This window comes from Papilio polytes, unplaced genomic scaffold, assembly GCF_000836215.1.
Source record: "Papilio polytes unplaced genomic scaffold, Ppol_1.0 DF821733.1, whole genome shotgun sequence".
Taxonomy (NCBI): domain Eukaryota; kingdom Metazoa; phylum Arthropoda; class Insecta; order Lepidoptera; family Papilionidae; genus Papilio; species Papilio polytes.
Window position 1 is genome coordinate 2,090,774 of NW_013527471.1, and position 13,293 is coordinate 2,104,066.

A 13,293-nucleotide genomic window follows, 5' to 3' on the forward strand; every position below is an offset into this window, starting at 1 on the left:
AGTCTTAAATAGTCAAATAAAAATATTAAACAGAACCATAAAACTTAATAAACAAACACTCATAAGATATTTGTCACCGTAGATGAAACAGTGAATCAATTTATTTCCTGGAGTACCAGGAAAGCAGACAGCGTATAAATGCTGTGTTGCATGAATGTAAGAATTGATCTGATGGTTTACCTTCTTGGCTGGAACTCGTACTTGACGCAATGCTGGAAGCCTTTGCCGCGGACTTTCATCGATGTCAGCACTAAGCAGTTGCCGACAAAGTGTGCCGTGTAACCCACACCTTTGCTCGTCTTAAAACTGCATAACATACAGTCGGTTTCATTAAACATAGATTTCAATAACAAAACAAAAAGTTAAGGTAAAATTTAACAGTTATAAGCCAAGTAAAGTTATTGATGCTTAATTACTAATACGGCTATTAGAAATTTCATTAGATGTTCAAAACGGTGGCTCGTTTTAATAACAGTAATTATTAATTTAATGTTCAAATGCTCTCCGGAGCGAGCCGCGTTAATTAACTCTAATATCTTATAAAAGAGTATTGCTTTCAGCGCTCATTAATAAAAACTTTTAGGTTTATTCAATTTATTGTGCCCCGACTTATGCTAAGGATTTACCGTAATTAAATTGTATTTAACTTTTCATTTACGACCTTTCGTATCCTTTCAACCTCTACTTTGTTTTTAAAGAACCTTCGTGAATAAACAAAAATAAATACCGGTTATAAATATTTTATCAACAGTATTAGGGTCACATAAAATAAGCAGAGCTATATAGAACACTAGTTTTCGCCCGCGAATCCGTGTGCGTGGAATTAAAAAAAAACTAAGTAGCCTATGTATTCTTCCAGACAACCCTCTACATCTACGCCAAGTTTCATCGAGATCCGTTCAGCCGTTTAGGCTACAAACTCTAACAAACATCCATCCCTCCATACATCTAAACCTTCGCATTCATAATATTAGTAAGATGTGTACATATTATTTAAATTCTAAGTAAATTGGTTTCATTGCAGTTGCGCTCCTAAGTCCGAGTTCGGATGCATTTAGCTAATTGAATGCAACGTTTGTGCCCGTAAAGCCAATGTCGAGCCCGTATGCTTACCGCTTTAAACTCATGACGCCCTGGTAGCTTGATTTTACTAGAGAAGGGGTTACCCACGGGTACAATTAATTAAAAAGCTTTTCTGATAAATTAATTATGAGACGAAAAAACAAATGAATATTTATTTTAGAAAAGGTTAACCACAAATTATTATTTACCAGTATAGATATGGTTTCTCTCGCTCTATGTTCACTGAATTGATGGGATCCAGTCTGAACCATGTGGTGAAGGTAAATCCGTTCTCATACGGCCACCGCGCTAGCGGGGGCAGCACTATCGCCTGGAACAAACACAAGTTAAAACAAATTGCACTATATTCCATCGTAATAAACTCATCAAAACTTGGCGGTTATACCGACAAAGTTTACCGTAATAGAGATAGCATAAAGTTATAACTAATTCAGTAGGGCGCTAATTTCGTATTAAATCAAGGCGAGAACTAGTTAAATATGTAACCGTTATTAACTTGGTTACAAGTTACGAGCAAAGTTCGGTTCCCGGGGATCGTATACGCCATGACCGTTCGCGGTCGACAAACTTCGCCAGCCCATATTTGCTCATTTGGATGACCGATACATAAAATACAGCTATATTAGACTACAACTTTAGTTTACCGTAAAAACAGCTATTTTTTAGCTATATATAAACAAAATCTCCAGGAAACCATAAGGATAAAAGATCGCTTTCCCAAGCGTTATTAACGAATGAAATATGACACAGCCTCACGCTATTATTAGAAGCAATAACTATTATTTACAACACCGATAAAATAAATCACAGTAAGTCCGACAAGATATCGATCTACAGCTACAAAGAAAAAAATAATTTGCAATGAGTAAATTTGTAAACTCGAGGATAAAAATCGATATGAAATAGGTATCGATAAAACAACGTAATGGTCTCAAAGAAATCTTTAATAATTCTCAATATTACAGCAAAATTCTGTCTCTAAACGTACCGCGTCCGGACCAGAAAGGCTTTTTAGAGCACGACGTTACAAAGAAATGAATAGCCTTCAATAAAGGGCCGAAAGTAGGGAATTGAGATAAAATATTGAAGCACCCTTTAGGGGTAAAAAGACTATTTATCACTACATCAAGCGGTCGAAAGATAACTGCGGCCTCAACGCACTTAAATCTTCCCAACTGCCGTAGTTTGTGTCAAGACTAATTTTTACGCTTACAACCATTTTAGGGTACTTTTCCTCTTATTTGAAGGGCCTCTATTTTTACCCGACGACCGAATTTTTCCTTATTACAAAGATCCTTACACCGGAAGTACATACACGCCAGTAAGTACGCCTAACTTAGTAAAAAAATCTGAAAAGTTAAGCATACAAGTCATACGTAAACCATCCGCCATTAACTAGGAGAGCAGACGAGGCTAAGACGCGTCAGTTTGCCGTCAGATGAGAGGATAAGCGCGACAGAGAGAAATGGACCGACCCTCGGGCGGGCTGCTATAAATAAGAAAAAAACGAACACACAGATAGAGCCCAGTATGTCACTGGGATTACGCTCGCCGGCCCGGCCCATATTTGAATAAGAATTGCCAATAAGGAGGTCGCTTAAACGATACCCTTAAGTCCTGTCCGCCTGGTATCGATTTGTGGTACCGCTTAGGTTTTCTGTACGGCTATACAATTTTAACGTAAGTTTTCACTGCAGAAGCATTACAATTTTGCAGTATACTTTAATACCGAGGAATATGCTTTTTTAATATGTACAAAACATTGCTATCTCTCTTTCTCTACCACCATGTCTTTGTCTATTTATAGATTAGTGGGATCGATAATTTTCATATTAGATTGCGATCTTTTATCAGAAGCAAGAACATTTATTACCCAAGGTTGTAATTAAAAAATCAATCAAAACCGAGAGCGAGCAAACCGACAACAATCGGAAAGCTATTACAGAAGAATTACCGAAATCCGTTCGCTCCGATGGCGAGAAATTTGAATTAAATTCCTTTTAAACGGTAACGAAACTTGAAGCCGGCGTTGTAGCCATATTTCAGCCTCGACTGACAACATTCCTGAGGGAAGTTGTGGGAAAACTAACAAGAGGCGGGTTGGTTCACACCAATATGAATTTAATTAAAATTTTGCAAAGAATACTACAAATACCTATTGTTCATTTAAATTTTCCTATATTATTTCCATAGCCTAATAGCACGTATTGTCTAATCAAAACTGATAACAGTAAAAAAGATATTAAAAAGGTATATTCCACAAAAACATCGTTCCCACAAAATTAATTCGAGTTTTACAACGTGATTTAAAAGAAATCTTTTAATACGCTCGTATTATCTGGAAATCTTGGCAACATTTTTCGTGCGCTCGAGGGCGGGTTATTAAAGCCGACCCTTTGCCGAACGTTTTGGCCAATTTATCGGCCAAGGGGACCGAATGTCGCTCACAAATTTTGCTAATTAAAATATCTCGATAATGAATGGCCATTGGCGTAGTTAAACTTTCACTGCTTTTGGAGAATCGATTTTCGAATGCGATTTTACTAAAATATTGATAAAACTATGTCTAAGAGCCTATTTTTACACAATAATAGACGTAGTAAGTATATGCAATCGTTGCATGAACTAGTTTTACTTTCGAAATGTTTACGTAATCTTGGTCACGGTATTTGTTTGAATACCAGTTTATATTTTCGCTATCGTAACCAACAGGGGGCGTAGCTCAGATGGTAGAGCGCTCGCTTAGCATGCGAGAGGTACCGGGATCGATACCCGGCGCCTCCAATACTTTTTTTTTTCAATTTTTTCTGTTTTATATTTAACCTTGTATTTTTTTTTTATTAAAAATTTCAGGTCAGTGATGAAAAAAGTATTAAGATTAATTTGTGAACGTGATTTATATTTTAACACTTTGGCTTCTGATCTGAAGCAAATCTTGCACACTTACCGATCCTTTCCGTCCGGGGAAGCTAAAGAAAACGTCAGGTCCATTTCTGTGGGGCATCTGACGTAACACGTTGAGGAGCTTGGCTGAGTGCCGCGGCTGCAACAATAAATATTTATAATTTTAGCAGAGCCGGCGTTAGAGTCGGCGTGATTAGACATCTGCAACTTATACGACTAATTTATATTTACTAGATCATCCTTGCTTAGCGTAAAATCTCGACTTGTTCCTCTAATACCTCAAAGTTATATAGACTTTTAGAACAAGTCATATCCTATCCCACTTTGGAACAACTTTTAAAAGACGTCAGAGAATTGCTTGGAAGTTCCGAGAACGGCATACTATGCCTATTTTAGAAGTTTAAAAAAAGTTTAATTTTGTACCTCAAATAGTTTACTAAGTACACCTTTTTACTTTACGAAGTAGTCATTAAAAAATGCAAGGACCCCAAACCCGCCCCCGCAACAAAGGACACATTATACCAGGCCAACAGCATTCGTTGGAGATTGTAAATAACCCGCACAAAAAGGATAGCGAATGCTAACCGCTTAACAAGAGGTTAGCTTGGTACTCTTTGAATTTACATCACAGTAGCGGCGTAATGATCCGGCAAAAACGGCAACCTACTTCGTGTTTATGTTGTCCGTGGCAGTCAGAAAATTCTCAACATTTTTACGAAGTTTGAGCATCGCAATTTGCGCATTTTCCTGCCTTATTTGAAAAACAATTTTATGCGGAAATACTAGAACCAGTTCAAGAATTATTTATTAAATAAACAGCATACCCATTTGCCATTAACAGCTTTCATAGCATTGAACAGCTGCTTGAGTTCTTTGACTGTGACACTGTAGCTCGCGAGGACTCCCAGCATTTCTATAAGCAAATCTGCAACAAAGATATAAAATTAATGATTTATTTGTTAGTGTTATGACTCTCATGTTACAAGGAGAACGTTAGTCATGAGTGTGGTACCCCGGTAGAAGTAGACCTAGAAAGAGATGGATGGATTGCGTGAAAAGTGACATGATCAAAAAGATGACTGAGATGACGTATGTAGTTATATGAAGGACAAAATGATGCGCCCCTACGGAAGTAGGATACGGAGTAAGATGAAGATATTTAACAGTGGTAGTGCCCGCTTTAACATCTTAGCACGAATAGGCCGGCACGCCCGGTGTAATACCACGACCACACAGAAAACAGGCGTGAAATGGAACCAATTCCGTGTTTCGTCTGATGAGTGTGGTGCCGGATGCCTAATTTTAGTCCCTTTCTCTTTACCACCCTTTTCTTTTAAGAAGAGGATGGGAAGAGGAAGTGGATTTGACGGTGGAGGAGATGCATAGGAAGGGGAAATATCCACTTTATGTGCGTCTCCTCCGTCGGATAAGGGTAGGCAACGCATCTGCAATTGCGGATGTTTATGGACAGCGGTTGCTTCGCCATTTTGGCGGATCCAGGTGGCAGCTTGCTCGTTTCCCACTTTAATTTATGAAAAAAAAGATGTGATGTTAGTTTTTTTAATCTCCACATTAAATCAGTTTTGCCGTTGTTACTTTTACCAATTTTCAAACTGTACTTACGCATTAACCTCACATAATCCCAGGCTTTGTATAAACGGTTAATGCTAAATATCGGATGAAATTAGCCATTCGAGCAAATTAATAATTCATCAGAGATGTATTGGGTTTGCAAGGAATGACCTCAATCCACTAGATCACTAAGCGGTAATCCGTTAGTCACGTAATTGTCTAATATAGGAGCGTTATTACCAATACCAATACATCCATTGATACAGATAATATATAAAGTACTAGAAATATACGGAATAACCAATCTTGATCATTTTCGAAATGTTATTTAGACACGCAATTAAATTTTACTAAAAAACTGATAAATCTTGCTAATCTTATCTTAATTCTTACTATTGTTATAAATGTGAAAGTATAGATGTATGGATGGATGTTTGTTAGACTTTGTAGCCTAAACGGCTGGACGGATCTTGATAAAATTTAGCATAGACTTAGAGAATAGTCTAGAAGAACACACAAGATACTCACTGTTTTTTAATCGCACGCGGACGGAGTCGCGGGCGAAAGCTAGTCTTTAATAAATGGTTTGTGTATTAAATACTTTTTTTAAAACTTTTATTTAATATAGAAAATTATTTAGGTATCAAAAATTGTGCAGCAAAATACAAAATAAACAATTACAACCGATGCCAAGTTCGTATTTACTATGGTGCATCAAACATTGTAAATCAAACATTTGCCGCAACGTTGTGGAATTTCGAGTTATTCTGCGGTGGAAATGCGAGTAAACCCAATTTCACAAGAGTAGCTAACGCACCCAGTTAAAGCAAATTACAGCGCAAATGTTTGAAACAAAGGCTACGCTTTGAAAGTTCGCCGTCGAAACAAAAAAAGTGAACCGTATTCGAATTGAAAACGTTTGTACAAACATTGCTCGTTCATTTAAAATGGATACCATGTTTTTTATTCCGCGAAACGAAACTCTCAAGTATCAAGTACGTGTGATCCATTCCGTTAACATGAACTGTCAATACGACTATTCGAAAAGTCTCACGTGAAATCATTTTGAAAAATAATTTCAGTGACATCTTTACAAATACCTTTCATGCATTCCCTCGCTTTTTATCTGAAAAAATATTCCGTGTAGTTATGGAACTTTTGAATTTTTTTTCTACTCCACGGATGAAAGTTTTCAATATTTGTTCTTTACGTAATGTATTTGTCGTTTCTTCTCCAAGTCATGTTATTAGATTTATTTGTAAAAAAAACATTGTTAGCTTCCAGCTAAAACTACATATAAAGTCTAGAACGTTCTTCTGTAATTTTATTCGTAAAATAAAAAGGTCTTAAAAACGCCGAGACGTTCGGAATGACCGCCATATTATTTCAAGAGTAATCCCGCGCATCGGCGAGGTGACTAATCCCGGCTTAATTCCCGGAAAGTCCGGGACTGAGGGCGCCTCGGATGAGAGTTTAATTCCCGCGGATATTACTGGACGCTGTTATGAAAGTAATCGGTGTAATTCACTGCCTTTGTTCGGAATGCTCGGAACTCTTGCCGCTCGAAATCTTGAATAGCAAATTCCTTTAATGTAATTAATTTACTTTAAGTAACATTATATCATGTTGTTTTGCTTCTTTTATTATTTAAAATAGGTATATCTTACTACTACTCGTATTATAAATACGAAAGTTTAGATGGATGGATGTTTGTTAGAGTTTGTATCCTAAACTGCTGAATGGATCTCGATGAAATTTGGCATATATGTAGATGATAGTCTGGAAGAACAGATAGACTATTTTTGTTTTTTTAATTCCACGCGGACAGAGTCGTAGCGAAAACTAGCATTGTAAATTAGATTGACCGAAATAAAATTACGATTATGGTGTCTAGTTATTTAAAAACTGCATTAATTGAAGTAATTTTAAATTTGAATATTATCGTTTTAAAAAACCTTTACTAATGAAGAGATAAATCACAACAGCTATTCAGTCTTAGACGTTAATCCGTGATAAGAAAACTGGGATTTCGTTACCCTCCAAGATTAAGCTGGCTTGCTATTTGTAATTGGGTTTTTCCGCCATTGATGTTGCTAAAATAAGCAACTTCATTACTTAAAGAGACTTTTTGTACACAAGACTACGCAAATGTGCAATATTAGAGCGGGCCACCTCTGACTTAACTACACATGTGCTCCGATTGTCGATTGTTTCGCAGTCAATTCAACTGTTTAGTTACAAAACTGAAACAGAGTAGTGTACGCACCTCCATATGAGGTCATAGGAATCAAAACGAAACTAAAAAGTTGTGCGATTATTTAGTTTCAGGAGGGTGCTCTTGGTCTCCAAGCAACTCATTTAATGCAATCTCATAGAAGTTCGTACACAAATTCGCGTCGCAGACTATACTATACTATACTATTATAATAAAGCGAAAACACACACTTCTTTGTTGCCTAAGATGTCAGCAATTACAGCATATTTTTGAATAATTCTTTTTTAATAAAAAGCCCTACACTTATGTCATGCTTTAGGCTATATGTTTACACGCCATTAAACTCAGGGGGTAAATATTTTTGATAAAAACTCTAATGTGGGAAAGAGACCATAAGTTGTCAACATCAAGGAAGAAAGGTTGCCATGCTTTGTGATGCCAACATGATGATGTCATGTCATTTTGACATTTGCAATTGATAATTTGACACATGTAAACAATAAAATACAATTTTTATAATTTCATGCGGATGAAGTCGCACGGGAACAGCTAGTATTACTAAGGTGAATGAATGAAATAATAAAAGGTCTTGATGTAAAAAATAAAAAACCAGATTTAATTCAATGCTTTTTATTTAATTTTATGCTTTTCCAAAACAACGTATAAACCATATTTTATATCCAACAAATTACGATCAAAGCCAACAAAAAGTTACATTATCCGAAAGAAATTTATTCCTCCATTGAAATCTATGTCCGCATAAATAATAAAATGAATCGTAAAAGAGATTCAGTGTATGCCGAGCTATTTCATCTGAATGAAGATATACTAATATTTTTATTACAACAGGAAACCGAACTTTGGGTTTTCATTACCGAAACATGTTTAAAAAACCTACTTTTAAAGAAAAAATTTTAAGAGATAATCTATTATTTAACTGATATCAAACAAACAGTATTGGAATTATTTTAAAATAACATAATATAAAGGAACCCTAATTAATTAAAAAAATACTATAGGATACTATGGGTGCAACATACTAGGGTATAATAAGTATACATGTCCCTTTTTTACCCTAGTTGTACCGAACCTTTTCAGTTTACCCTTTGTTATGCGTAAATTAAATTTCGCAAAGGTAAGATTCATAGCCGAACCGATAATGAGATTTTCTTATGAAATAGACTCAAATATTTCTAAAACGTTAACAGTTTTGTGTCCACGGAAAATTGAAAAAATTGGGCTTAAGTAGTGCAATTAAAGTCTGTATTCGTTCGAAACTAGCTTTTAGGATTTAGCTGCAAAAAAAGAATGCCATTAAAACCCAAATAGGCAATTAAGTAGATCCGCTTTTAGACAACTGAGGCACGGTTACTTATGCCACCATTAAGACTTACACTCGATCTCTAAATCTTGTTGCCTACTGAAAGGGCTTAAGCTATCTTTTTATAACTTAACTTCCACATAGTTGCCGTGATATCCAGGAAGGATTATTCCTTAAAAAAAACTATCAAATCACAAGGACCCATGGAAGGCACGTCCCTATTCCATTCCCACAACTACTAGGAGATTATAAATGTATAAGAAATTAAGTGAAACGATCCGTTCAAGACGCCATATGTTCCTTTAGGTTTCAGAAACAGCTGATACATTCCAGGTTTGATTTTTTTTATTTCGGTTCCAGAAGGGTTAAGAAATTTTCTCACAGCTACTAGGGCAACATAAACTAAGACTGTGTATTTACGATAGTTATTATTGGCATAAACAAGATGGTTGTATTAAAAACGACGTAAAATTGTGCAAAATAGGTAACGACCGGGGTAACAGCGCCCCGTGTCGTACGCAATTTACCGCAAAACGGATATAGCGTAAACGAGCCTTTTAAAAAATATACCGGGAAAACAACGGCTGCTGAATATTTTGTTATTCACTTTGTCTGCTACTGAATCCAAAACATATAAAATGAATTGTGTGATTTTTCGATCGAATAAAAGTTTTGTATAGCAATGTAAAAAAATGTGTATGTATAAAATTTTCGTTTCTACTCATCTCCCGTGTGTGTGTCAAACATTTTAATGATTTTTGGATACTTCCATAAAAGATGAAGCTTATTCAAATAAATGTAAATAAACTCGTTCAGTATTTTCGGTTTATTTATGTTAAAACCGAAAAACACAATGTGTATTATTCAACAAAACAATTTTATAGCACTTGCGGGAAGAATTACGAGCATTTCTCTCGTTTTACGGCTGTTTTATACAGAAGTGAGCGCGTAAAATAATGTATTACTACGTAGTAATTGCTTTCCCGTGGTTATTTGTTGCATCGAGTTTCATACTCACGTACATTTTAATTTTCTGATATCCTTGAACAATGATGTCATTTCTATGGTTTGCTTTTATGGTTTCCTTTCCCACTGTTACTAGGAGATCAAAAATTAAAAGGCGCATCGACATTATTTTTTATAAAGTAGAGGACACCATGAATGAATAAGGGTTTACGCAGGTAAAAAAAGTAGACACAAAAAAGCAACACGTATTCAAAACCTCCCATTGTACAAAACTAAAAAGGCAGAAATATCTATAGAAGGTTACTAGGGGTGCATATGTATCCCCGTAATAATGGCTACGCGAGCGTGAAAGGCGACACGTGCCTTCTAGCAACATCTGCTCACGCAGGTGTTTCCTTGTTTTTTCCGTCTCGCATATCTTTACCGCTTCTGATAGCCCAGTCCCTTTGGGAATTCTAAGAAAGTCATGAGAACAAAATTCCTTGCAAGGGTTTCTAGTATTTTATGTTGCCTTAGTATCGGTGAGAAAACTAATCATCCATTTTCGTTTACAAGAGATCCCACGGTTTTAGCATTTGGGTAGACCAAGATAGCGGTTATCGTTTGTCTCTTTCTACTTTGTTAAAATATATCGGTAAAAGGAAAAAATCCCTTATGAAATTCCGAAACAGCTATGACAGCTTGGTACGGATGGGAAAATACAACGGCCCTTTAAACTTTACAGTACGAGGAGAGGTTCTTCCATTGGTTAAGGTACCAAAGGCACCCCTTGGCATGTTCTGCTACCCTTATGAGCATGGGAGTATGGTCCCATTAAATTATCAGTTCAAACGCCTCCCTTTGTTTATTATCCCATATTTTTTCAATCTTCTTTGTGAAAGATGCACGAAATAATCCCTACTCAGTTCCTAAGTCTTTCTGTTCCCTTAGTATTCGTGAGAATGTCCTCAACCCTTTCCGTCTTCTAAGGAATCTGTGATTTCAAAGATTTCCAGGGGTTTCGATTTGGGTTACCAGAAAGAGACAGCTAAGTTTTTACCTCTTTCTAACGTTAATTGAAATTTCTCATTCCTAGGGACATAAAGATTCTATTCATCTTTGATACCCTGGTATGCCTGAGAAATATTTTAAATATGATAAACGCTCAAAAAAGGTAACGGGAACATAGCATTTTTTTATATATATACTCTATAATTTCTTTTCTGAATTCTTATCATCCCATCTTAAAAGTTCCTTGGAAAATAAAGGGTTAATATTTCTCATGGATACTAAGGCTCCAGGAATAATATAGAGGTGTCCAGAGACAAGCGAGGAGATTTTTAATACGCCTTAAGGAAATGAAAAGACAGAAAATATTATTGTTGTCCCTTTCTTTCCTAAAAATGAATTTACATTAGATTGTTCTACGTAAGGTACTAAGACTTCAGAACAATTGAAATCTCAGCAATATCTAAAGGAATGTACCAGGTCTTCATGTCTTGTATGGTGAGATAATTTTCTATTTTCATGAACCAGGCGGACAGCACTTTTACGTAACGAATGCACATACTAACCAGCGACAACTGTCTCCGCTCGGGGCAGCCTCTGCAGCACGTGATGTATGAGGCCGACGTCTGTACACGCCTGCAGGTTGCGCACGCTTTTGCGCAGGATTGCGATGAACACCGACCAGATCTCCGCCTGACAACAAGATTAATCTCATTAAAACTAAAGTAATAAAAACCTAAAAAGTTTTCAATTTATGTTATTAATAATTTTGACGTGGTTGAATTTCATCAAGAGGACATATCATAAAGTTTTAATTAAAAAAAAACTCAGTACAAAATTGTGTACTAATTAAAAAATTCATTAAACATTAACATCAAAGAGGTAGAGAGCTATTACATGGAATTTCATTCGAATGAAAAATAAATAGCACGAGGCTCATTTGCGCCGGCTGCGTATTGAAAGGACGCACATCCGCACAACCGCGCTGCGAACATCCGCATTCCCCCGTATTCAGCGGATACTTCCATTTGCACAGTATTCCATTTAATACCGCACAAACCTAATGCTCTGGATTTAAATTAAATTCTTTTCTTCGTGGATGTTTCATTCGCCAAACAAGACTGTTGTGGTTTCTTCCCGCGCTTTAAAAGAAAAAAAATGCCTATTGAACAGCGAAGGATTCTTTTGGCGGGAAATAAAAAAAGCGTCTTAAGAAAATTATCTTTCTTAATATTCACACAAGTACTAGGGCATCATAACACGTAAGTAGTTCATACTGCATGTTTGGGTTTGAGCATGCTGACAAAAAGGGCAACACCATGGTTTTTATGACAGTTACTAGTAAGTACTACGAGTTCTATAACATTTTTCAACTATAACACTACACAGAGAGTACTATAACATTTTTAACAGATTTATGCAAAGAAAAGAAAAAAAGACGCATTTTTTGTGTGTGGTACGGCAGACGCACGTCATTCAAATTCGCACGGTATGCATTATGTTCACACACGTACTAGGCAAGCAGCCGTGTGCAAGAAGTTATGGAATGTTAGAAAAGTGCAAAGGGTGGTGTATTAATGCCTGAGAGAGAAAGAGACAGCATAAACATGTGGCAAATGTAGGGACCGAATGCATTTTTACGGGCGCATGACAGAATAACAAAACAGTTGTAAATTATTTTTAAAAAGGCAAGTATTTCAGATAGATTAAGTTCTTTTATATCGTCCAAATTTATGTTAAAAGTTAAAGTTACGTTTTACCATTTGACGTAAAGTATGTCTGGACGTTGGAAAGTTTGTGAAATTACAGAAGGAAAGTTTCCAAGGCGAATTTTTTATCACTCTGATGGCAACAGACATCTCCCCTTCACTTCAGACGTCTCGTGGCGATTTTCATTTTTTCTAACCGTTTATTGCGTTTCTTCTATAATAAATGTATAGATATGACATAGATGCCACGTGCGTAGCAAAAATTTTACTGTCAGTTAAACTGCACAGTTCTAACTGAACGTGTGTGGCGTGCTTTACAAAGTAAAGTATTATAATTCCATTACTTAAGTAATAATAGTTGACACTTATAAGCCATTCCTATCTACGAAATGTCGGGGTGACACTAATCACGTCCCGCGGGATACTGTGTCACGTCGGCAGTCGTCCATCACGGGTTCACGGACAACGTGACACATCAATTTTGTTACAGTACAAGATCACTTCAATGTCGTATATATTACGTTAATCGTTTATAC

The 13,293-nt window shown here is 36.2% G+C and overlaps 1 protein-coding gene and 1 non-coding gene across 6 annotated transcripts in view; one reads left to right on the top strand and one right to left on the bottom strand.

Annotated features, from left to right (window-relative positions):
• LOC106108267 (neurobeachin) overlaps positions 1 to 13,293 on the bottom strand; it is a 302,082-nt gene that overhangs the window by 162,909 nt on the left and 125,880 nt on the right. For all 5 annotated transcript variants that reach the window (XM_013289373.1, XM_013289372.1, XM_013289370.1 and 2 more), the window contains exons 3-7: positions 11,615 to 11,741; positions 4,812 to 4,912; positions 4,031 to 4,126; positions 1,272 to 1,393; positions 181 to 306 (exon numbers count right to left, since the gene is read on the bottom strand). In XM_013289373.1, the coding sequence (XP_013144827.1) occupies positions 181 to 306; positions 1,272 to 1,393; positions 4,031 to 4,126; positions 4,812 to 4,912; positions 11,615 to 11,741 (572 nt within the window). The remainder of the gene's footprint in view (positions 1 to 180; positions 307 to 1,271; positions 1,394 to 4,030; positions 4,127 to 4,811; positions 4,913 to 11,614; positions 11,742 to 13,293) is intronic.
• On the top strand, positions 3,795 to 3,867 carry Trnaa-agc. The gene has a single exon. It is a non-coding gene; the product is annotated as a tRNA-Ala (tRNA).